The 24,399-nt window shown below is 46.9% G+C and overlaps 5 protein-coding genes across 5 annotated transcripts; 2 read left to right on the plus strand and 3 right to left on the minus strand.

Moving 5' to 3' along the window:
- Nucleotides 1-15: 15 nt before the first annotated feature.
- Nucleotides 16-342, minus strand: LHYA1_G009021 (uncharacterized protein; the record flags this gene model as incomplete). The annotated part of the gene is made up of 1 exon (XM_031153925.1): nucleotides 16-342. A coding segment is annotated over one exon (327 nt), but the record flags the coding sequence as incomplete, so codon positions are not given.
- A 2,560-nt stretch (nucleotides 343-2,902) lies between these two features.
- asqM_0 (Monooxygenase) lies at nucleotides 2,903-4,102 on the plus strand (the record flags this gene model as incomplete). Its single annotated transcript, XM_031153926.1, has 1 exon — nucleotides 2,903-4,102. The coding sequence occupies one exon, from the start codon at nucleotides 2,903-2,905 to the stop codon at nucleotides 4,100-4,102; it is 1,200 nt and encodes a 399-aa protein (XP_031001251.1).
- Nucleotides 4,103-8,842: 4,740 nt separating this feature from the next.
- Nucleotides 8,843-11,578, minus strand: meu22_1 (putative amino-acid permease; the record flags this gene model as incomplete). The annotated part of the gene is made up of 9 exons (XM_031153927.1): nucleotides 8,843-9,055; nucleotides 9,123-9,189; nucleotides 9,254-9,400; nucleotides 9,477-9,565; nucleotides 9,628-10,238; nucleotides 10,298-10,339; nucleotides 10,389-10,482; nucleotides 11,110-11,311; nucleotides 11,361-11,578. Coding segments are annotated over 9 exons (1,683 nt in total), but the record flags the coding sequence as incomplete, so codon positions are not given.
- Nucleotides 11,579-12,631: 1,053 nt separating this feature from the next.
- LHYA1_G009024 (uncharacterized protein) lies at nucleotides 12,632-15,898 on the plus strand (the record flags this gene model as incomplete). The annotated part of the gene is made up of 5 exons (XM_031153928.1): nucleotides 12,632-12,900; nucleotides 13,063-13,420; nucleotides 13,478-14,791; nucleotides 14,847-15,659; nucleotides 15,716-15,898. 5 exons carry the CDS (start codon nucleotides 12,632-12,634, stop codon nucleotides 15,896-15,898), a joined length of 2,937 nt encoding a protein of 978 aa, XP_031001254.1.
- Nucleotides 15,899-21,718: 5,820 nt separating this feature from the next.
- Nucleotides 21,719-23,206, minus strand: LHYA1_G009025 (uncharacterized protein; the record flags this gene model as incomplete). Its single annotated transcript, XM_031153929.1, has 1 exon — nucleotides 21,719-23,206. One exon carries the CDS (start codon nucleotides 23,204-23,206, stop codon nucleotides 21,719-21,721), a length of 1,488 nt encoding a protein of 495 aa, XP_031001253.1.
- Between the last annotated feature and the right edge of the window lie 1,193 nt (nucleotides 23,207-24,399).

Below are 24,399 nucleotides of genomic sequence, written 5' to 3' on the forward strand. Positions count from 1 at the left end.
CGCAGCCACAAAAACCGCCAAATCACCCCTCGGCACGCGCACCCAACATTCACGCCCCTCAATCTTCAAAACATCGACCGAGATGGCCGAGCCCGAAAGCCCGAGAAATTGCGTTAGGGCCGACGTCAGGTGTGCGCGGATGGTGAGTGCGTCTATGGATGGTGACGAGGGCGGTGCGGCGTAGGCGCTGGACTGGAGCTCTAGGTGCGCGTATGCGAATGGTGGGGTTTTGATGGTGAGCGATGTTATCTCGTGACCGCGCGAGTACTCTTGCTTGCGTTTCGTTCCTTGGGTGTCTGGCTTGATGGGTGTATCGATTGTTTCTGGGGCATCTGATGCCATTTTCTTGGGATCTGGAGATGGGTGAGGGGTTACTGTAGGTGGTGGTGGTAGGGATGAGGGGAGATGGAAATGGAGATGGAGGTTCTGCAAATTTTTAGCGAGGTCTGGAAATGCGGCCCCTGAAAACTTTGTTTGCACTTCACGCAGTCTTCATTTCATCTTCCTGCTCTGCTAACCTTTGTTGTTTCGCGCAACTAAGCCGCAGTCTCGAGTGAGTGCCGTTGGACTTTTGGCCCAAGTGCTTCACATCATACTAGCGCTGGCAATTATGCATGCATAACTCGACTTGAAACATCAAGTACAATTAACAGTCCTATCCGCAACAAGCTGAAGACGTGGGGGAGGGGGTGGTTACTAGAAATCAATCGTTAACTGCACAGATAGATAGGCTTTAAATCTTCTTCTCTTTTACCTTCATAATGCGGACAAATGCTGCTTAGATCCTGCAAGCCACAAAACAGAAAGTCTCATTACTGAATGGTCCCTTCACAAAAGCTCATATATAGGTAGCTAACCTGAGATATCTCCCCTTGACCTTACATCCGGACATTTTTCCCCTTACCTTTATTGTTCTATATATCTTAGGGCCAGGTCACACGAGGAGTTTACACGTGCGTAGCTCCTACGCCCGTAAGTAATTTCAGCTAGAGAGGCGGTACACTATTCCTAATCCCGGCCCACTCTAACACATGGAGTTCTAACCCTTGCATCCAGGGTGCGCTCAAACGGACTTGTATATTCTCTGCCGATAATTAAACCTCGATAGTCATTAGAGCATCAGGCAATTGCCTACCTATCTTCAAGCCATAGGCTATGTATGCTTCCAACACTGTTAGTCAGCGCGAGTAAGCAATATTTCCAGTCACGTTCACTTCGGCCTGTGCTTCTTTCTCACCTTCACAATTTTCTCGAGGGCATTCTATTCTTCTTACTTAGCCCTGATCCTTTTCTCAGAGATGTTGTTTTAGGATCAAAGCTCGAGAAATGAATTCCAAAAGCCCCTCTTACCGCAAGATTTATACACCCGAGCAATTGCAAGTCTATTATGAGCGCATTGGACTTCCTCAAGACCTTCGAAATAAGAATGTCTCGCAAATAGCGACAACCAAAGAAGGACTTTTGTTTCTCTCAACCTTACAGAAGTATCAGCTGGCAGCTGTTCCCTTTGAAAATTTGGAGCTCCACTACTCGACTCACCACAGCATTACGCTTGATCCAGAACATCTGTTCCACAAAATCGTTGAACGGAACAATGGGAGGGGAGGTTATTGTATGGAGAACACCGGCTTATTCGCAACAGTGCTCAGGAGTCTTGGCTTCGATATCATGACAACTGGCGCAAGAGTCAACGAGGCTATTGAACCAATATCTGCGAAGGAAGGGTGGGCCGGGCCTAGATACAATGGATGGTAAGTAATTTGAACCTCCCTGACTCCCAACTGTTTCACAAGTTAATGGTGTCGTAGGAATCACATGATCATTCTCGTGGCCATTGAAGGGATGGAATACCTAGTCGACGTTGGTAATGGATCAACAGGATCGGTATCTCCTCTTCCGTTAGTTCATAATGAAATATCGCAAAACGTTGGATCGCAGGAGAAGCGCGTTGTATACGAGTCCATCCCCGATCTCACGGATTCTAGCCAAAAGTTCTGGATATACCAACACCGAAATGCCACTGACCTGCCGTGGATTCCGACTTATTGCTTCCGGGAAACCGAATTTCTGCCCAACGACTACGCGGTCATGAACTACTACACGAGCACACATCGAGCGAGTTTCTTCACCTTCCACATTGTCTGCACCAAGTTTATCATGGAAGATGGAGTGATTGCAGGCAACATCACTTTGTTCAATGGGGAAGTCAAAAAGCGTGTTCTTGGAAAGACTTCTGTTTTGGCCACTTTGGCCTCGGAAGCAGAACGTATAGAGGCGCTCGAGAAATACTTCGATTTAACACTTAGCCTCGCTGGAAGGGAGGGTATCAAGGGTATGAACACAGAAATTTGAAAGATCCAGGAGGACCAAGGGGTTCAGCTGCTGGCTTTCTTCGCTTCGCTACAATAAGTAAGCAGCGCCTTGAAGTATGCGCACAACTACTCGAGTAATTGCTTTTAACGTTTATAAGAAAATAGACAGAGATAGATGATCCAATCAAATTGGATGCGTCGTATTGAAGGTAAATGCTTTTATATGAATTTTATCAAGGCCTGACTTGTCGTTATATTTGAGTTCTAGCGCCGGGGTTGTCTAAAGTCCCGCGGACCCGAAAGTTTGAGGCTTCCCGCGCTCTGAATGCCCGAAGCGGAGAACGAGGTACACCTCAAGTGACGCGGGACTTGTATCTTTTGCGTTTGATTTGGATTCTCAAGACTTAAAGACAGTTTTTAGACAGCTCACAATCTACTAAGACTAAAATGGTAGTACGGTTGAAGTCTATAAGAGAGCGGTTCTTCCATGTGAGTTGACACCTTATCAACCTCTAGTCAGTCCTCTCCTGGCATTCTACTCAAATTGAGCTCATCTTCGATTCATACATAACATGGGGATTACAAGCGTAATGGCAACATCTAAAGTCCTTCCCAAAATAGCAATCATTGGCGCCGGCCCCGCAGGTCTTACCCTCGCTAACCTTCTCTACAAATCACTCCCATCGAGTTCTCTCCCTGTCACCATCTTCGATCTACGCTCTGCACCCTCTGCTTCCACTCTGCACACACCATCAGGCAGTCTTGACTTGCATCGTGGGTCTGGCTTGCTGGCAATTGAGAAATGCGGCCTCACCTCCAAGTTCAAAACCCTGATTGCGGACTGCAGCGAACAAACGATCGTTGCAGACAAGTCGGGAAAGATTTGGTATCAAGATAATGATCAAACCGGAGATAGGCCTGAAATTTCACGGAACGCGCTCACGTATCTTCTGCTCTCATCTCTACCCCCAGACCTCGTTTGCTGGAATACGAAAGTCCTATCCGTCACTCCTGGCTCTGAGAGGAAATGGAAAATCACCTTTGGAAACAAAGAACAAGATGAATTCGACGAGATAGTAGGTGCGGATGGTGCTTGGTCCAAAGCCCGGGATGCGATTCCTGGAGCATCAAAACCCTTTTACAGTGGAGCGTCATACCTCACGTTCACGATCCGAAACCTCAGCACCAACTACCCTTCTCTCAATTCTCTGGTGGGAAATGGTTCCTATTCCGCGTTCAGCGAGCACAAAGCTCTCGTCAGCCAGCGGGGAGCTATGGGCTCCGCCCGCTTGTACCTAATGATGAGCATCCCATCTTCTTCTTACTTCAGCGATTCCGGACTCGATAGTCTGCCGCCAGCCGAGCTGAAGAAAAAGCTGCTGGGCGGGGAGGACTTCTTCCAGGGTTGGGGCAATGAACTGCAAGAGTTGATTGCTGCGGGTTGTGATGCCGTGGAGGATAAGATGGAAGCCCGCCCGCTGTATATGCACTCGATCGGAGATTCGTGGACACACACGCCCGGTATAACACTTATCGGTGATGCAGCACATCTCATGACTCCTTCTGGAGAGGGGGTAAATTGCGCTATGCTCGATGCCCTTGAGCTCTCCGAAGCGATCACCTCATCTTTAGAAACCGAAGGTGGATTGGATGAAGCGGTAAAAAGATTCGAGGAGAAGATGTGGAAGCGCAGTAAAGAGCTTATGGAGGAGGCGGACCAGATGAAGAAGATCATGCTTGAGGATCAGAACGCGCCGCAACAATTTTGCCAGATGTTTAAAAGAGCTTAGGCCTACGCCTAGGAGGAATGAGAGGTGGGTGGTACCTAAGCGTTACTCCGCAAGAAATTATAAGCAAGAACCCTCGAGAAGGCAAATGAGATTTAAAGGCAAATAGTTCAACGCCTTATTAGGCAAGACCCCCCTTGGACGCGAGACCGACCCGAAACTCTTCGCGAGCTTCGTGAAAACCATTTTGCATCAATTGATTGCACCAGAGAGCGTTGTGTGCAATACTGTGTCCGTGGATCGCGTTTCTTATATTCCAAGCATAGAATAAACACCCACATTTCGTTCATTCTTCGATTGTTCTCTCGTAGTTGACCTCGAACTGCGTGTCAGCTTTGGTTCCTCGGAAGAGAATACGGAGATACTTTTTTTTAGTAGACAATAATACTTGCCAGTATTTCAGAAATTCCCTTCATCAAGTGGTGAATAGATATTCGTCAGATACAATCTCAACTGCAAGCAGGAACGTTGCCTTCTGATTCAAACCTCAGTCTCTTGTCTTGTCTTTCAATTGCTCGATATCGAAGTTGTCCAGCCCTTATGTGTATGGGCTCACTACACTAGCTAGTGCGGTGACTTGCATTTGCATAACAAACGGCTCAGTTCATGAAGGGGTCCAACATACTTACTACCAACGCCGACCGAACGAACTCACGATCAGAAAGAAATCAGATTTTGCAGCCACTCTTCAGTGGCGTATAGCCCATTGGCTGACGCTCCTCACCGAAGTCTGCTTTTGATATGTGGGGTCCGCCCCGAGATACCCATGCAGTCACATACGGCAGGGTGGCAATTCAGATATAAGCTCCACGGCTATGCCACCATGTTTTTCGTAGGGTGTACAACTTGTAATCGTTACTGATTTGAAGCATCGCAGTTTGTTCTCTTATTTCGCCGCGCACACTGTATTTTTTGAGGGAGAAGATCTTGGACACCACGTCGGTTGCGAGCAAGAAAACCTCAGTGCCAGAGGTGTCATCTAAGCCTCCCGTGCAACGAGGCATCGTCTGATGATGGCCTTTGAACCACACTATTCATATTTTCTGACTGGTCTCGAGGAGCAAGAAGCTAAGAGTCCGGGATGTGGAGGTACAATAGCGCCAACGAATGAGAGTGGCCTTATTCCGCAGCCGCAAGATTTCAATGCTGCATTGAGTTCTCCAAGGACTTCTTTCAGTTTAGACCAATGTACCAGTTCTGGGCTAGCTGGTAATGCCGAATGCTTTTGGCCGTTTCAAAATGAAGCTCCAATTTCGTGGGACGAATTTTCTGCCAATTTTGGATTCCCGAGCAATTCCCATTACTCTCTCCCTGAAACAAATGATTGCTGCTTCGCCGTCGATCACGATTCATTTCTGGAAAGCTCCTTTGTCTGGCCATTAAAAAATCCCGAGAATCTCCTGCCTGAGAGGTCTTGGCCCTCATTGGCCTGCAATACTGATTACAATGCCAGTGAGGTAACCACCCCAAGATTCTACTACGATCAAGGTGTTGAGTCCCATCCGAGTTATCTAAATGGGATCGACTCCGGCCCCTTAATGATACCAGCTGGTGAAAGTGACCTTTATGAAACAACACTAAGCGACTCCATGTTCTGCTCTCAGGATGCGGCGGTTCTGGACGTGCAGGTACCTGAGGCTCTGAGAACACGTACGCAAAGGCTTCCAAGGGTTTCCAATGAAGGCGTTGTCGACCTGTCCCTCGGGGAATTTGAAGAAAGGCAACAGATTCCTTGCCGTGCCTTTGCAAGCTCACCAGAAACCTCACATTTGGGTGGTTATGCCGCATCTGGCTTGTCCCGAGCCAAAAATTGTTTGTCGTTGGTGTCAACTGCTCCACAAGGTTTCTCAGGAGCCTCCCTCGTCACACCTAAAGCCTCTTCCGGCTCGAATCTCGCGGTGCCCAGATTCAATGAACTTCTTTCCAACTTCGATGCTAGTATAGACGCACGCCCACTGAAACGAAAGAGAAAGACATTCGGCGCAGAAGACCGTAAGAAAGTCCATGCGGTGCGCAAAACCCATGCATGTATATCATGCCGCTCACGCAAAATTTCGGTAAGGCCTGCTCTTCTCTTGCATCGATTCATTTTCACGCTAATTGATGGTAGTGCTCTCCGAATGGGGTTTGCAAACATTGCCTCAGAACTGCTAAAGATCCGCTCGTGGCCAAGCAAATCTGCTTACGGACGAGATTGCAAGATACTTTCGTAGGCATCAAAGGTACGATTCATGCTGTTTAACCTCCGACTTACTTCTACTGACATCATTAGACATTTACGGTAGCCTAAATGCTCGTAGTAGCGATCTCGAACCCATCATCGGATCGATGATAGGGGAGACTTCACAAGTCCTTATTTCAGTGATATGTTCTACCGATAACGATGGTCGTATTGCAGAGCTCCCTCTCGAAGTCAGAGGTTGCAGCACGTCTCCACAGGACCTTTGGAAGAGCCTTGGCAAGGTCAAGGGGATTTACCTCACGTGTGACTCAGTGTATGATCGACGGTATGTCGCTGTCCCCAGCTCACTCCCAAGTGTGGATGGGGTCGATAAGTTCGGACGAAAGATCCTCTCACTTTCAAATGGATCACATTCGGGAGAAGTCACTCGACGTTTAGATGCTTTCCTTTTACATTACTGTTGTCAAGGAACTCAATCACCCTTGGTGAGTAATAAATTCCTTTCCCTAGGCCATACTAACAAAGGCCAGCGCCGTTTCTTAGACTCAACACTTCGGGTTGTTGGTCTCAACGGCCTGGTATCATACGGATATCTGAATATTCGAGATGGAAGTTACAAACTCCTAGCGCGCCCTCCTACCAAGGACAGTGAGGCACAAAACTTTGTTTCCCCGACTGTGTATGATCAAATACGCTTGATCGCTGCCGAGGGAGCCAAACCAGCTGAGAAGTCCCTGTTCGCGGAAGTTGATAGCGTCAACAAGATGATCGGGCCACACAGGCATGCTCGAATGGTTGCTGGCATGTGCCTTCTTAGATTGCTACTACTATATCGAGACCGAGCGTTTCGTGACGAAATCCGAATTTCTTTGCCAAGGCAAAAGCTTAGTATGTCACTGAGATTTGAGTTTATTATGGACTAGAGGGACTGATTCTTGGTAGTGCACCGTGGTCGTCTGGAACAATCAATATTCATGTACAAGAGACTGACCATTGCTTATGGAACACTCTGTCGCGAGAGTGACACCCCTGTGACCATGGAATATGCGTCTGAACCGGGTATAGAGGAAATTAGCAAAGATGATAGGAAACTCCGCACTTTGTTCAATGAACTGCAGCCTGCGTACCAGGACTTTTGTGAGTATCTCCAATCCTCATTTATGGATTTTTGCTTATGTCTTCAAGGCAATAACTTGACGGAGAAGCACGACGATGTTTTCAAAGCATTAGTTGCTCGTTTTGAGAAGGCTAGAACAGTTGCGCCAAGAGCCTGATTCTTTCCTTAGGAAAAGCTTCAACTCCCGCTTCCATACTTACTCTTTGCAATGACCGTCCTGTCCCTCTGGCGGCTCGTCATTATGTGCTTTGCCGTGGTCACTGAATTGGCTCACGGTCCGCATTGAAATGTCGGTGGAACGATTTTGGAAGTTGGCGTGGGCAATGTTAGACTGGTGAAACTTTCAAAATATACAGGCCATCAGAACAAGAAATAGTGCGCCACTTCAAAAGTTCCCAACGTTTATCTTGACACTGGGAGATCAATTGGGTCTGGATTTTGGCAAGTGATGCAAGGGGATGAGTCACGTGCTTTGGATGAACGAGGTGGAAGAATTCTTTCTTTCTATAGAAGATTCAAAAGACTTACATGAAGTGGAATACTTCATAAAAGTTGACGCATAAAGGTCTCATCTGAAGTATTGTGTATTTCAACGCCTTTGGTGCTCTGGATTAGTTGTAGATACGGAGTACTTTCTACGTAGAATCTAATGTTGGATAAAGAAAAGCGAAGGGATAATGGTAGCAAAATACACGAGACTAAGAATACATCGCATGCGAGCAAATACGCTTCTGCTTCTGCTTCTGCTTCTGCCCGCTCCCCTCTTTCCGCTTCTGGCACAATAAAAATAGTCTGAGGTCCCCGAGGTACAGTACCTTCCCCAAACGAAAGGAGTGCATGACTTTAAGCTTTAGCCCCCAAACCGAGCACGCACAGCGCACTCTGCAAGCGCAAATGGGAATGGGAATAAATGCATGCTATTGGTACGTGTACAATGTATGCAAGGCTTCGGGAGCTTGGTCTTGGCTACATGAAAGGATCTTGGGGAGGCAGCATGTCGATGTCGATCGCGTGTCCTGTTCTATTTCAATGAACACACCTACCTACCTGTTTTACCCCTTGTTTTTGTTTTCAATATATTATACATGGAGTAGCATCCTTAAGGATGGGCAGGATGGGTTGTTGTCTGTGCTTTGATATATGGGCTGGCACTTTCGATGCTTGATGCATGCGCAGATAAAGTAATCTTCGTAAGTGTTTGGATTTGGGGGCCACTGGAGCGGGGTCAGGCAGGACAGGGTAAGGGGGCATGTTCTATTGGTACATGCTTGGATTATGTTATTTCTTTCACGGGCCCGTGATCTATTTCGAAAGCAGCTCGCTCTAGTGGTGCACCTTGAACGTGCGTGGGGAACCTTGAACAATATTTAGGTATATTACGTGCATGCGAGAAGAGCAAAGCAAAGCAAAGCAAAGAGAATTTGGAAACAACGCGTGACGCAGCCTACTTCATCCATACCCAGATCCAGTCAAGAAACATTCGACCGTTTTTCTTAGTGAGACCTTCATCTGGAAATTCCAGCCTCCCTTTTCGGATCTCGCTTGCTGCTTGGACTGTGTTCCTCAAGTCATTTGACCGCTCTGGTCCCCATTGCGAGAATGCAAATCCGTGCTTGCGGACTTTGTAGCCTAGGAGTAGCAATAGAAAAACAGGAACCTATGTGTAAATGTTAGTCTTGTTCGTTCGTTTTTATCAACGAAATTGTGTTTGGGAGGATATTTACAGAAATATATGATGCAATGAATTTTCTCGTGTCGAATGGTCGCTCGAGAAAGGCACCGATGCCATTACTGCAAGTCCTCAGAGTTAGCATCATGCAATCAAACAAATACAGTGCTGAGGGAATTTGCATACAAGACCACGAGTAGTATAGAAGCGACCAAGCCATAACTAGCCTTTAACCATTGACCATGAGACTTGTAAGGGTACCGGGGATGGCTTCGATCGTAGCATGCGGTTTGAGACTCTGACGCGTTACCGTAAAGTTTAGCTTCTTTCAGCCTATACATTTTTTCAATTAGACAATGCTTGTGGCCCATATAACATCGCTTGAGTTGGCAGGATTGCCGACACGTACGTTTTGAAGAAGCAAAGATATGTTGCACAGATAATAACATAAACGATCAGACAAGATACGGTGCAATTAGTCGCAAGTTCTCCTAAGCGCTGTTGGGATATCAGTATAAGGTCTAGTAATTAGGTCCAACGGTTTCTCCTGTTTTGCTTACCTCTCCTGGTGTTCCGGTACGGCCCATAAACCCAATCATCATTATGGCAGCAGTGACAAGAACAGCCCTGACTGGCACCCCGGAGCGACACCTCTTCAGCCTTTCTGTTATAAAGTCCGGGCCAGTCTGGCCTCGTAGCGCCAAAGTATGCAGAACTCTCGAAGCCACATACATAGAGTTTATTGCGCAAGTGAAAGACGCAAATACGAATACGGCATTGAAGAAGTGGGCGGCCATAGGAATGCCCGCTTCCACAACTGCAATGACAAATATCGAATGAGAGCCAACTGATTGTCCCCCGCCGTTGATGAATGGATGGTTGCTCGGGACTACAAAAGAAGCTGTAAGGAGTGCCAGCGCGTAGAGGGTAACGATTCGTATGTTGATCTTTCTCGCTGCCATCTTCATACTCTCGGAATCTGAAAGTGCCTTGCTCTCGGCGGCTGTAGCTGCCACAATATCCATCCCCACATATGAGAACATGGTCGATACGAAGGTTGTCCAGACCCCGAGGAAAGTACCCACGCCTCCAGTGATGGTTCGCTGCAAGTTACCGTCTTCGTCTTTGACCCGGTACGCATGATTAAAGAATGAGTATGGCGAATTCCAGTCTGCGGGAATTTGATTAGCAACTTGCCCCCACAAAGATCATCACTTAGGGGGAGCCTACTGCTAGTTCCAATGACTCGATCATAGTATGCATCTGCTCGGGCTATGAGAAAGTGTCAGTGTTTGCGTTAAGTTGAAAGAGGTGTAGTTACGTGTAATTGTATCCAGAACAACCATCAGTAATATGAGCATGGTGATAAATCCCAGCTTAAAACTTCCAAATACGTACTCAAATTCCCCAAAGTACTTTATTTCAATATCAGTAATTGCCCGACATATAATTGAAAGGTAGACATTACCTTGACGGGCAGCATATTTATGCTTACAACTATGACGAGAAATAAAGCAACCCCTGCCCAAATTATTAGCATGACAAAAGCTTGAATTGCTCTAGCTAGTCAAAGAGCTTAGGAGCTGTCTCGGGAGTCAGGACCTTTCATACTATGAAAGATATTTCTTCAGCTCCTGACGCAGTCCCTAGCTCTAGAGCTCACAAAAGTAAAACAAATATTTTTTGTATGGGAATTCGACTCACAAACAGCTGGGTCCACGGAGTCCCCGACTTTCCAAGCCAAGAAAGTTCTTCCATCATCATATTTGAAGGCAACGGCATTGGATACAGCAACGATTTCGTCTGCAGCAAGGATAGCGTAAGCAAACCTGTCCCAACTAATTAGCAAAGTCAAAAGCCAAGTGCTTAAGGGGATCCAAGAATCCTGGGAGCTGTCTTGAGAGCCAGCATGTGGAATCCTGCTCCCTGCTCTTCAGCTCCAACAGAGGAAAATCGATTGTATAAAAATAAGCTTGCCAGTATATCCATCCGACTGCAAAACCAACTCCACGATCTAGATATCGCCGTGGAAACTCCATAACCGGCGCGTTGACGGGCATCAGAGCTGTCATCTCTCCCAAGCATGAGATCACGGAGGATATTATAGTGCCGACCAATACGTATGAGAGAACAGCACCACCAGGACCAGCGCTTGCAAGCGCTCTTCCACTTCCAAGAAACAGTCCGTTGCCTATTGTCCCTGAAAATGCGATCATGTTAATGTGTCTCTCCTTCAACACTCTCCTAGAAAAATGTCAGTGCAAGTCCAAGTGTGCAAGTGCGATGAACTTACCACACACTTTCGCCTCGGCGTTCGCGACGATCCTCGATGTATACAGGCTCATCGATTGAGGGAGCCCGATGAGTGAGCGGCTCTGGGCTCTCTGTGGATTGAGTTGACGTGCCATTGTATTCGAAGACCTGGGGAGATACCGCTTGTAATTTTTCGTGATCCATGGCTGTCTTGAAGAGAAAATGTGAAGCTGTCCCAATTTGCTTGCGTCCAAGCCTCTGGGGAAGATAGGAAAACCGGGGCAATATATCATGAAAGGCCTATGTTGCTAGGATAAAATCAGGGGAAAACAGCACACTGGTACCACACCCCAATTTTGATCGCTATGTGGGGGGGGGGGGGGGGGTTCAAGACCGGGGAGATCGAGTGCGGAACCCTGCTTGAAGTTACACAGCGACCAATGCTATGCACACCGAATGATCCATATCGAAAAGAAGCGGTCAAATAACCTCCATTGAACAAAGAGTTGTTGCATTAAATCAGCTCGCTTCCTGTCAGACTGCCGACTTCTGATCTACGATGAATATTAGCACTCATCCTACAGATACTGTACCTCTCCTCCGTAGGAAGAAACCGATAATGTCGAAACCTTTGAATAGATGATCGCCCCGCTTCCCTGCCCAATATTACTTGCGCATCGTCCCGGATCTGGGGTGTACCGCTGTCAGCCCTGCTGGGGTCAAATGGAATGGATTCATGGGGCCCCTGTAACGCAAGCGGTAGTTCGCAAATGAGCCAGCCAGTGAGATTCGAAAAATCTATCTGAACCCCGTCTCAGCTGAGCCAACTCCAATTGGACTTGCATTGCACATGTACACATGTACATGTACAATCTTTAAAGCGGAGGAGAAGGAATACTGCAATCTTCCAACGGCTGCTCGCCTCCTACTGGCTCGAGCACCTTATCACACCCCGTGTACCACGGCAACACTGCATTACCACAGCCTGCTCGGCGTACACCATCCTGTAAGCCCTGTCCTGCATCAGCTAGGTCAGAATCCAGGCCTCGAGGTATCTTTTCTGCCTAGGATGGATGGACCGACGCACATGGCAGCAGTCGATGGCAGATGCCGTTGAGAAAAGCCTCTTCCAGCGTCTGAGATATTGTAGTATTTTCACTGTCTCTCTACTTGCGGATCAACGACAAAGGTCAACGGCGACGGCGTAGATGATAGATTATCGGCGTGCGATATCCTCCCAGGAGCTCTACCTACGACTGGCGCCATCACCAAGGAGCCGGCCACGTGTGGTGGCGGCACGGCCCTGTCCAAATGGCGTCGGCTCCCGTCTCCTCATCGATGTTCATGCGGCTCGTGAGCACATGGAGACTTTTAGCACTCAGAAGTGACGTCGATAGCATCATACTCGAACTTCTTGGGGTCTTCTCGCTGGAGAAGATCTACTCTGAAGGTGACAAGGAGACGTACCAGCAGTTGCTTGTGACCTTACTCGCCCAGCTGAATTCCATCTTCTATATTCAAAGGCTCTCTTTACCTTCAGAAAACTTGCAGGTCGGATGGTACCTAGGGTTTATTGTCAGGTCAGTTCTCCGCAAATGGAACACTGTTGAAGTTTTCCCTCTGTCCGGTGTCGGGCGGTAGGACATTTGCTTCAAATATCCTAAGCATCTTATTCTCGGTCTGTGCTGCAGCTCTTGAGATCTTCCAAGGGAGATAATTGCTGACTTTTGCATCTTGTGCAGCTGGGAGGTGACCTTGCGTTCGATAGAGTATGTACTGCAGATAGTTATAGAAGGGCGAGAAAGCCTCTGGGAGGCACAGCTGCTGAGGGACAAATATCTCGCTGAATTCCTCCTCTCTGCACTTCGAGTTCTCACGCTACATCCCAAGACTCCGGCAAACCAGCGAGCCAAGGACCGCCGAGATCGTTTTGCGAGAATACACACATCTTTGGAGCGAGTGTTCAGTAGCTATCCAGGAAACAACTCATTTCTCTTACAAATTGCCAAGGATATCACCGACGCCTTGCGCAAAGATCCTGAATCTCTGGGTCTTCCTTCCGGGCTGAAGTATGAGATTCCAAACTTGGCATCCGAACTAGTATGTATAATGAAACACCAGAACTCAAAGTCTCCTGGAGCTAATGATAAATTATAGTACCCTCTTGCGGAATGTTTCTCGTCCGCACGAATATCTGCACTTGCACCACCAGATGGCTTCTCTAGCGGCTGGCTATCCCAATTTCTGGCTCTAAGAGATGTTTCTCATTTTGTAGTGGGAGCATCCGTTCAATATGTCGTAAACAGGGAAAATCGTGGTATGCACCTTCAAGCGTCATCATCTAGGGCTCGAAATGCTATTCTGCACACACTGGATAATATACAGCTGCCAGCATATCTATTGAAGATTGACTTGGTTGCTGAATTCAGCGAGACCTTTCGAATAATCTTACCCAGTACGCCGAGTCTACAACGACGAGCTTCCGAATCCCAAATCGACGAAAGTGAAATGGATGCAATAGACGCTTTCTGTTCCAGGCTTAGCGAACGGCAAATAGTACATCGGGTGAGTGATAGAGAGGTGATGCATGCAATGTCAGAAGTTACTAGAAATATCGCGCTTCTCGACGATTCTAGTGAGCAGTTCAGACATATATGGGGGCTTTTAAAACCATTCGAAGCGACTGCAGATACAATCAACGTGGAAAGACACTTATCAACACACTACTTCCAACTTGCACCTCCAAAAGTCGAGGCAGGCGTATCTCATTTCAGCTCCAGCAATGTACTTTCAAGTGGCCAAACGGAATTTTCGTCTCATCGTGAATCACCGGACAGGTCTCATTCTATCTCACAGAGCCTTGTATCGCCATTATCACCCGGGTTCCGCCATATGCCAGACGCGCCCGCGCCACAGATGAATTCTGTGGACTCGTTCAACATCAAGGAGACGATAATTCAGTCTGAGACACCGTTCTCTCCGGATTTAGTCGGTAGTCCTGGTCCAAGTCAAAGTCGGTTCGAACAACCGGCCCCGGTATTGTCATTTGACCCCGTTCCGATAGTCAGAAGTCGAACAATTCCAATGATAGCTCCGCCCGAGAAAGGGAAATCCAAATGGAGATCTCCATTTGGTTCAAGAAAAGAATCTGTAGGTACTTCAGCAGATACAAGCTCGCTATCATCATCAAACTTAGATTCGCAAAGGCTTGATGAAATTTCGTTGAAGCCATTAGCCGGGGTCCCGAAAAAGAATGCCAAGGGCAAAGGGGCAAAAAGCATAAGTGTCTATCTTTCTCAGAATTCGACTTACGCACTCTTTTGGAATCCTTTCTCGATTTACATATTTGACGTTGGACCTTCCCCTCCAACAATTGGAAGAGCGATTTCGACTGAGAGCGCATGCGTCTTGGTAGCTGTTACGAAAGTTCATCTTGCATATGTGATTGGCACACGCGACCAGAAACTCACCGTAAGTGCGCCATGCCATCGAGCTTGTCAAGCTCTGCTAAAGTCCATCCTTCTAGCTTCGAATTGTGAATCTGGTTCAACCATCGACCCCGGCGATTGATTATCGCATGGCCTCCTCTCCCTGGTGTAGGAGTATAGCAATCTGTCCTAAAGAAAATTATGTTGTGATTGGATTTGATAACTCCCTGGTCCGTCTCTATTCCACTACGAATAGTGAACCGCCCAGGGAAGACCGTCTTCATAGCCGCTATCACCCAGAATGTAAGGATTGTCCACCAGTCGATACTCTCTCATTCTCAAACGATGGACTGCATCTCCTCGGCACTACGAGGAGTCATAAAACCGGGATAATCCAAGTATATTCATGGAAATTTCCATTTTCGAGTTTCGACGAGGTCTCCTCTTGTCGGTACCAAGTGCCATTGCATGAGTCGGAAGATGGCGGAGTGTCATCAGCTATATTTCGATCAGGCTCGGGCGACGACGAAGACGTGATATGCATCACGACGTGGACTCAATCTGGAGTTCCAATACTTGTTCAGCCCCAAGATGGACACAGGACAGATATCAGAAGCGAAATCTCAGTTCGGCAGAACAGGCTCGGATCTCGAATTCAGTGCGCTGCTTTTTCTCCGACCGGCACAGAGCTCGCGTTAGTCAATGATAAAGGTGATCTGTACCAGATTTCGAGCCTGAATTCGAGTCCCATGAATATCAACAAGCTAGCTACGTCTAAAGAGTTGACAGCAAAATCCGAATCGTTCGCAATGACTTTCATGACATTGCCGGACGAAGAGGCGATTGTAATGGCATGGGCGGATTTTGCAAAAGGAATGGGGTATATTAAAAAGCTCCCTACATCTTCATCTGTAAGTTATACTGCACGATGGTTCCACTTTCCCTTCAATTTGACTCACTTTCTAAGGGAATGGGATCTGTGACATCCACACCTGGCATAACACGAGCAATCCCTGAGACCTCTCACTTCGAGCTACATGCCGAAAGCAAGCAGCCCCCGCAACCTCCCGCGGAGTTGGTGTCGCCTGATACACCGTCAATGTTCAAGAGCATGAAGGGGTTGGGCTTGGCCAAGGATAATTCCTTTTGAGTGGTGAGGCCCTGGTGGGTAATACGGTACCCATGTTGTTGGAATCTATGTTATGAAGTGCTCTCCCCGACCCTGATTCAAAGATTAATAGGTTGCGTTATATGTCCCTAAAGGACATAACTTCTGAACCAAGGGAGTGCGGATGGCGGGGCGGGGGAGAGTACATAAAAGCATGTGTAGCATAAGTAATATTTTGTGAGCAGATTTGTAGTATTAATAACGTTCAATCGGATAGCATAGATCGATCATAGCATTAGACTCGAGGGGGAATAGCATTTGCGGAGTATTCATATCCTGCATTCGTATTGACGTATATTATCGTCTGGTCTTTAGAGGTTGATGAAAACCTTAGTCTTTGGCTCCGTAAATGCCTCGCTTGACATCAAATCCTTTAAGAATCGCGTTGACATGGATTTGCGATTTATCCCGTGTGTTAATCTGGGGCGTACGTGATGATTGTTTCGACTATTTGGAATTGTAGTCATTCTGAGCGATACCTATTTTGAAAAGGCGCGGGATAACTAAAGTTGGGTTGCTGTAAGTCGACTTATACTAGCTAAATTAGGAAAGCATAACTTATATATAGTTCAGATATCTAAACCTGCTAAGTACTTTAACCTCTATATAAATATAGAAGCAGATGTTATAGCATTGCTCCGAAACTTGAAGATATAGAAATGCCCGTCATTGAGCAGGGGGCAATCGCTGAAGCGGCAATTGATAGCGTCAACAAAACAATTACCAGCATAACTAGGAAACCTCTTTATAACGAGAACTACCGCAGGGTCGGAGGATGAATAGCTATAGAACAACGATACATTAACTATATTTTTATACATTTGCAAGAAAGAGATTTCTAAGGTATAAACCGCAAATCTGGCTCGCAACATAAGACGTATATTAGGCTGAATTTGTATACCTCAAGCCAAAGCAGTCCGAATTACAGTATTGTACTTCGGACGACTTTGGCTTTGTGTGGAGAATATGTGACTGAGCCTTTCTAGTCATGTGTCGGTGGTTGATTCCCATTCAAAACTCTTCGTCGTTAAGCAAACCAGGCCTTAATCTGATCCAGCCTGTAATAAAGTATCCAAAGATAAAACGAAGGGAGGAGAGCGGAGATGCCGATAAAAGATGCGAAGGTAAACATCTGAAGCACTAGCGAGACAAAGACTATAGGCAAGAACATGGCCCACCCCAATCTATGAGACTCATCTTTCCGATCCACTTTTCCCCTGGGTGTAGTGGTGGTTTCGTCCAAAGCAAATAGTCCTGTGTTGGTCGATAAGTTAGTGGATTCCTAATTAAGGTTGTAGCTCAAACGAAAAGAGTAGATCAAGCTGCGTGGGGTAATGCCGGGAGTCAATGAGTAAGAGTACGCAAACGAGTTTGACAACGGTGGGGGCAAATAGAAGACCCGATATTCGTACCGAAAGGAATACTTGTAGCGACGAGATATATACCTCTAGGTAAGAGGCAGCTAAGCATAGCATTGAGACCAGTGATGGCGCAGACTGTACATATTCGGACACATCGACACCTCTGCAGTCGCGCTTTCCATCGCGGGCTCAGCTTCATAAACTCTAGCCGTGCCTTCCAAGAAAGGAGGCGTGAATTGCTAAGCATTGGGGGGTCCGTCTGCATCCAGATTACGAAGAGATACAGAGGAGGGAGGAAAGCTACGAGCCCCACATTCTGACCATGGTAAACGAGCTTTTTGGTGCCGGAAGACCCCGAAGTCTTTTCGTCGCTGACTATGCAAACACTAAGGAGGGTGGCATATCCAGTCCATCTCTTCTTCTGGCGTCCACGGAATTTTGCTTGTGCTACCTTGTAAAGACAGAATGCAACCTGAGGTGTTGCGAACACAACCTCGAACGGAAGTGGTGGAATGTAGACATCGAGAACAATGGTGGACGAGAGGGCGAAAACAAACACCGCTAGCCGCCAATATACTTTGTATCGGTAGAAAGAACGAAGAGTAACTCGGAAAGTGGAACCGGCAATGATTGGTAGAATGATTGTTGCAGCTGAGAGCGCAACGGAGATGTATAAAAACTGGACGAAGCTCCATAAATGTGGCGAGGGAGAGGATGATGCCTCCTCAATAGCAGATACAATTGCATCTGTCTGTTCCTGCGAGAAATTAGAGCCGCTGGTGGCTGCAGTTGCTGAAGAGGTAGAAGAGGTTGTAGCTGCTCCAGTTGTGTCGACCGCCGCTCGGTGAGCAATGTGAGCTGCAAAGAGTTGTCCTGACATACGCAGCGCAAGTTTGGCTATCGAAGTCTGGGATAACGAGGCCGAGCCGTTCAAAGGCTTCGATGTACTAGGGAAGAGGGGGCCCTTGACATTCATACCAAACATACCCTAGATCAATTGTCAGTGTGAATCTTGTACACATATCAAGTTGTTCGTAACTCTAGTCATTTAGCCCTTCTAATATAGCTGACATGCCTCCGAGATGTCCAAGGATGAAGGATTGCTTACCGCTATAAGTGAGAAGGGCAGATAAATCGCAGCGAGGAAGGTAAGAATTGCCGTGAGGGTGATCTGTTGAAGATCTATCTGATCCTTGGTCTAGCCGAGACATTAGTCCTGTGTGGTTCTGATGTTCAAAGGGGTTTCTTATTGGCTACCATAGCTTGTACATTGGCCAACGGTTCTTTGATCTCCAGTAGAGCAGCTTGAAGGCGTTTGAGATCTCGTCTAATTTGCTTACACCACTGCTGGAGCTTTTTATATAGCCCGTATTCTGCGTTAAGCCTATTAGGATTGGCATTCACCCAAGTAGATATCTCTTCGAGTACGATCGAGGCATCTCGCAGGCCTATGCAAGATTCTTGTCGGTGGTCATCTAGATGTAGAAGAAAGTTAATTTTGCTGGCAGTTGGCTTCCTGCGCCCCTCTAGAGTCTTTATTAATCAGTAGGGTTAAGTATGAAGAAAGGCATCTGCTGCTTACTAAATGTGCAATTTCTTCTACTAAAGAGTCAAGGAATGTCTCTGTATCATTGATAACAAGGGCGTAAAGGCAAAACAAAGACGAAATAATCTCTACCTCGCTACTGTGAGGAGAATCGAACTGCTCTCGCAGTTGCTTCATCCGTTGCTGTGTGTACCTGTCAAGCGTTCCTGTTGAAGTTCTCTCGGTCGGCCGCCAGATCATCAGTAATTGCCAACCACAATTCGAAGCGTTTAGGAACAACTTCACTCGTTCTCTTTCTGGACGATCAACTTGTGGCCTCCAAATATATATCAAAAAGTCCCAAAAGGACCTTTCATATTCTGGAACTTTGGAATGCCAACAGAATTCCATGGAGATCCAGTCCGGTTCATTGAGTGTAAATTCCGTAGATTGCCCTAGCAAATGTCAGAGCAAATAAACATGCAGGCCACAGGCTGTAACACACCTTTGTGTTTTGTTTTGAAAGTTGTGAAGGGAGTGAACATTCGTCTTTGAAACCTCGAAGCACTAAAACATGCTTCCAGAACATCCTTGGGTAGAGACCATTCTTCTGCTATAGTGAGCAGGACCGATAAGCTCAGAGCTTTGTACTTCCGCCGTAGACGCGCATCTGTGACAAAAACCTTGTCTTTGAATGAAAAAAGTCCCCTAATCTTGTCGTTCACGGTGAATGAGATCATGCTTAGAAGAAACGTTAGCCAATGAGGAGAGGGCCCTGTCGTCAACCAGACGAAGTCCGTACCATACTGTTAGTACACCACCTCCTCCGACTTTCAAATCTGACCTGAGACGGCTCCAACTGTTTGTTTGCAATGGATTTTGTCCCTGGCCAGACGAGTGCTGGATGTGAGGTTGATTCGGAAAAGGTTTAAAGAAATTGAGTTCAACAAGCCGCGAGAAAACTTCGAATAACTCCGGAGAAAGTTTATTCTTAAATCGACTGTAGTCATGTAGTAGATCGCTGATCCGAGAATCGAGGGCTTGAAATTGCTCAAGGTAAAGTTCAAATTAATCCTTTGCAGTATCGCTCTGCCATAGCCAATTTCCCCAGGGAAAAAGGGGCCGCTCTCTTACTTCACCGATCTCTAAAGTTGGAGATCTTGAATGTCCGGATTCCGAGTCTTCGGACCATGGAGCTTGAGATGCTGTGCCTGGAAAGTGAGTTGGGTTTGATCGAAATTGCCGAAGAGGTATGGCCGGTGGGGGCCGCTGCGGGCGTCTTGGATGTAACAGAGGCAGCGGCGGGGTGGTAGGAGGTCTTCCAAGAAAGCTATTTGGAGCTTGATTCAAAGACATTGCCGCTTGAAATGTCAAAAGAATCGGAAGTTTGAGAGTATCTTGAAGTGTTGTTACGCAACGACGAGGCTCTGCTGTTCTGCGGCTGAAAAATCAAATAATTAACCATTGAAAAGCTGAAAATGATATTCAGTTGTGCGGCATGACCTAGCCACGGGGCTGTACTCCATTGGACACTGCGTAGGTTCTGGCTGCAATAATACAAGGTTGCGTTGACACCTTGCTGCCCTCTTAAAGTCCCGAGATTTGACGAGCCTGAACTCAGATCCCCCACGGCTGAGTGCGATTTCATAGAGGTCATACTGTAAGCAGACTGAAATGGTTCAACCACTCTCAGCAGATCGTAAGTTCGAGATTGGAGGATATCACAAACGTGACTACAAAGCGAGCGTATATCTACAAACATTTAGCTCCGTTACTCTGAAGATGCGATGCCTAGCATGCACTGCCATACGTAGTGAATCGATTCGATAAATGCAACGCTTCAGTAGAAATGATCTGGGATGTGAAGTTGGAGTTGTGGTTGGGGAAAAGCAAAGTTGTGTTTATATGTCGTATGGGGATTGAGAGACGGGACTTCCTAGAGAGGAATGGAAAGCGCAAGTTTCGGCCGAAGTTCACACCCCGCGTCGCGACCCACAATGTAACATAGCAAATTTAGTCAGAAAAAGAGGTGATTAAAGGATAAGGAATACTAGGAATCCCTTCAGGCAATACAGCTATACTATGCTATAGTAAGCCCTCATTTCCCAAGTGAAAACTCTACTAACCTATTTATTAGAGCAACCTAGGGATAGCCTCATCGAGCAAATATACCTCTCCGACTAGCAATATTAGCGCTAGCGAGGTCTAATAAGAGGTTATCGTGGAAATAAGTAAGCAGGGTACAGGGTATATAATCAAATAGAGGTTATATGAAGAGGCTTCTCACTATTTCTTGCTTCCTTTATAGTATATAATTGCATCTTCCACGATCCACACAAATCGCGATTTATATAATAAATATAGAGAGTATATAGCATTGCTTTTGGCCGTAACGTGATACTACTACTATACGATACTAGATTGTTGTCTGGCGCTTTTAGTTGTACCTGAATGAATTATTTGGCTGTGCGCTATACTAGAAACGATAATTTAAATATATGCTTTTATGCGATTTTTCGATATCCGCGTGACGACAGTAACCTACTACATGGCCGACCGTGGTACGTCCAGCCATTTTGCACGCGAACTTCCAACCTCTCTTTGTTTTGCACCAGAACTATCGCCAAACCATTTACCCTTTCACGCGCAGAATGATGGACGAGATCAAATTCAAGGCGAATTGTGGCAGAGACTGCTTGCTTCATTGTAGCCTTTCTCCTGTGCTAATCACCGCCTGTGATTGCTCCCCAGCACAATTCCACCTGCCACTATGACCAGAGCCCGCCGTGAGCTGTATGACCAATATTCCGAGAAACATCAAGAAGTTGATGCTCTAAAATCCCTATAGTAGATACGAGGTACGAGAAAGAGGGTTGCAATGTTTTCAACTTTGCTATTATATATGGCAAGAGCTGATTAGTTGAATAGCAAGGAAGACAGGCGCTGCCTTGCCTCCGCATCGTCCCACTCAACCAAAACCCGTTTCTTCGATTCTTCCATCTTTATTTGTACCAGCGACTCCATCGCTGCTCGTTCCTCTTCACTCAAAAGATCCACCCTCGCCTTCCATAGTTCTTCCGTGGGAACATTTTCTTGCCGCTCACCAAAGAATCTTTCGTCTAGGTACTTCCAGTAGATGGTATCAAATGCCCAGCTCTTTCTAGCGGCATAGTTAAGCCAGAAGCGGCCTGTCTCCCAGCTCTCTCGCATGTACGCCGAGAGCAGCAAAAGACCAGGACTCGCATCTTTTTCTACTTCTTCCATCGCCGAAAGCCAGGTCTTTAGCCGTCTTTCGTAGAGGCTTGTCCAATTCTCGATACCATTATCCCACATCTCAGGCACGTCAAGTAGTAGCCACCATGGAGGGTCTAAGATGAACTGCGTTGGCCCAACGTAGGCGTATTCCCAGTCAATAGCACCAAGAACCTGGTTATTCTCATCAACAATAACGTTGGCCGGCCTAAAATCATCAGACCAGAGGCGGAAAGAGCCTGAGCCTTCCGGCGCCGCCAATGTTGCACGAGCGCCCTTGGAGCAGGCAGACCATTTATCTTCAGTAAACCCAAACTTTGATAGTCGGCCTTGTTTAGCCAATTTGCGAAATAGTTGGCGAGCGACATATTTAGTCCTGCAGTCATCCTCTGATGAGACCATGTCGTTATGTTGAAAGAGGAGTGTTGCTATTTGCATTTCGGCTAACACCGCGTACCACTCATCAGCGGTCTGATAAGTGGTGCCTTCTAATGGAAAGATTGATTTAGGGATATTGGATTGCTGAACCATATTATTCATATTCAGAGTGATAGGTCGTCCCATTACATGGTAGGATCCGGGTCTTGACTCGATGAGAGCTCCGATGCGTGGGAAAGCAGGTTGTGCAAGCTGCAGCATACACTGTGCCATTTTAACATACAGGCTCTCAAGCTCGCTTTCAGAAATATCAGGTCGTAACACGGGAGTCTCGTTAGGATCCTCGCGGGGAGTCTCCAGAGCCTGGCTCATGACTCGTCGGGTTCCGAGGTCTTGGATAATCATGAACGGCCCGATATCGGAATCAATACCACTATAGAAGACTTTTGGAACCGGGATATGAGTATGTTGGCTGATGTATGCTGCCGTTGCGACTTCCGCAAGTGTTTTCCCTTCAGGAAACACGGCCTGATTGGGGCAGGGCAGGCGTATGAGAACATTAGCGGAGGAGCCTTCGATTCGGATGGGATATAGCACGTTAAAACCGCCTATAATTAATGGGGTAACCAAGGTTGCAGGGCTGTCGAACATCCTCTCAGCAAAAGATTCAATTTTGCGACACGTAGACGATAATCGGACTTGCTTCATCGCTTCCTCCCAGACCTCATCGCTCCGGTCCCATGCAAGGTTATCAGCATCCTGTCGAGCTGTCATTCTGGATCGGATATGCTAAGGAATTCTTTGATAGACGAGACGGATAAGATGTAGTCAGAGGGAATGTCGAGAGGCCGAATTTAAAGGACGTAGTAAAGTGGAAGACATGATCGGCGTACGAGCCGGGTAGAGCGAAGGAAAGTGATAGTTGAGTATAGGAGGTTTGGAGGGAAGACGAATAAATAGATGACTGCCATCCTAAGTCACAAGGAGATGGAGGGCAGCCGTTTTCTGCTCCCCTTCTGGGAAGCGTTGAACGAGGAAACGAGGACGAGAAAAGCGGTTTTCCGAATGATGACTTGACCCGCTCGTCTTTCTTTTTGGTGTTCCTGTAGAGGGGTCGTCGTCGTCCCCACCCCACCCCTACCCTAGCCTGGCCCTGGTAGGTGCAGTCCGTGTCCGTGCTCTCGCGTAAGAAATAGGAGTTTCGGAGTCTAAGTTACCCCAGAATGCGGTGTTAATTCATGCTTACCAGCTCAACCCACAATGTAATCAGCAATACCTTTGAACCTTTCCGACGGCATGAACGCCATGTCGGATTGATTCATTGTCCCAGCCTCCACTACCGGTAGACAGTGTAGCTTTCGTTATGATATAGACCGTTTCAGCAAATTCGCGCAGGCGGGAGTAACATCACCATGGAGAAACAGCCACGTAAACTACGGCGTTCATGCGAACCTTGTAGGAATTCCAAGGGGAGGTGTTATCTTGACAGAGAGGACCATCGGTGTGAGAGGTATTGCATTCTGAAGGTCAATACTTGTTTCTTGAGAGACGATTTAATAGATTTCTGCAGGTGTTTGAAGGAAGGAAAAGAATGCGTCTTCATGGAAATCAAAGCGCGACCCAAACGGGCCAAAAACTCCAGAATGTGGGCTAACTTGCTCATCCAATTATCAAATCCGCTGACTAAATAACTAAATACAACAGACGAGTTGGGGAAATGGAAGAGAAAATAAATGGGATTTTTACACTTCTCGCTTCAAACCGAATACCCATAGAAGGAGAGAGCCCACCATCGCTATCAGGCCTCCTTTCCACGCCCCAACCACCAAGCAATATATGGAGCCATTCCAGCTTATTCACCACCTCAAACTCGTCTCCGCATCCAGGCGCTGCCTTCTCAAATCCCGGGATATTTCCACTGCCCAATCTAGAACTAGACGCTGTTCAAGATGTCATCACCAAGGACC

Source organism: Lachnellula hyalina (genome assembly GCF_007821495.1).
Source record: "Lachnellula hyalina strain CBS 185.66 chromosome Unknown contig00266, whole genome shotgun sequence".
Taxonomy (NCBI): domain Eukaryota; kingdom Fungi; phylum Ascomycota; class Leotiomycetes; order Helotiales; family Lachnaceae; genus Lachnellula; species Lachnellula hyalina.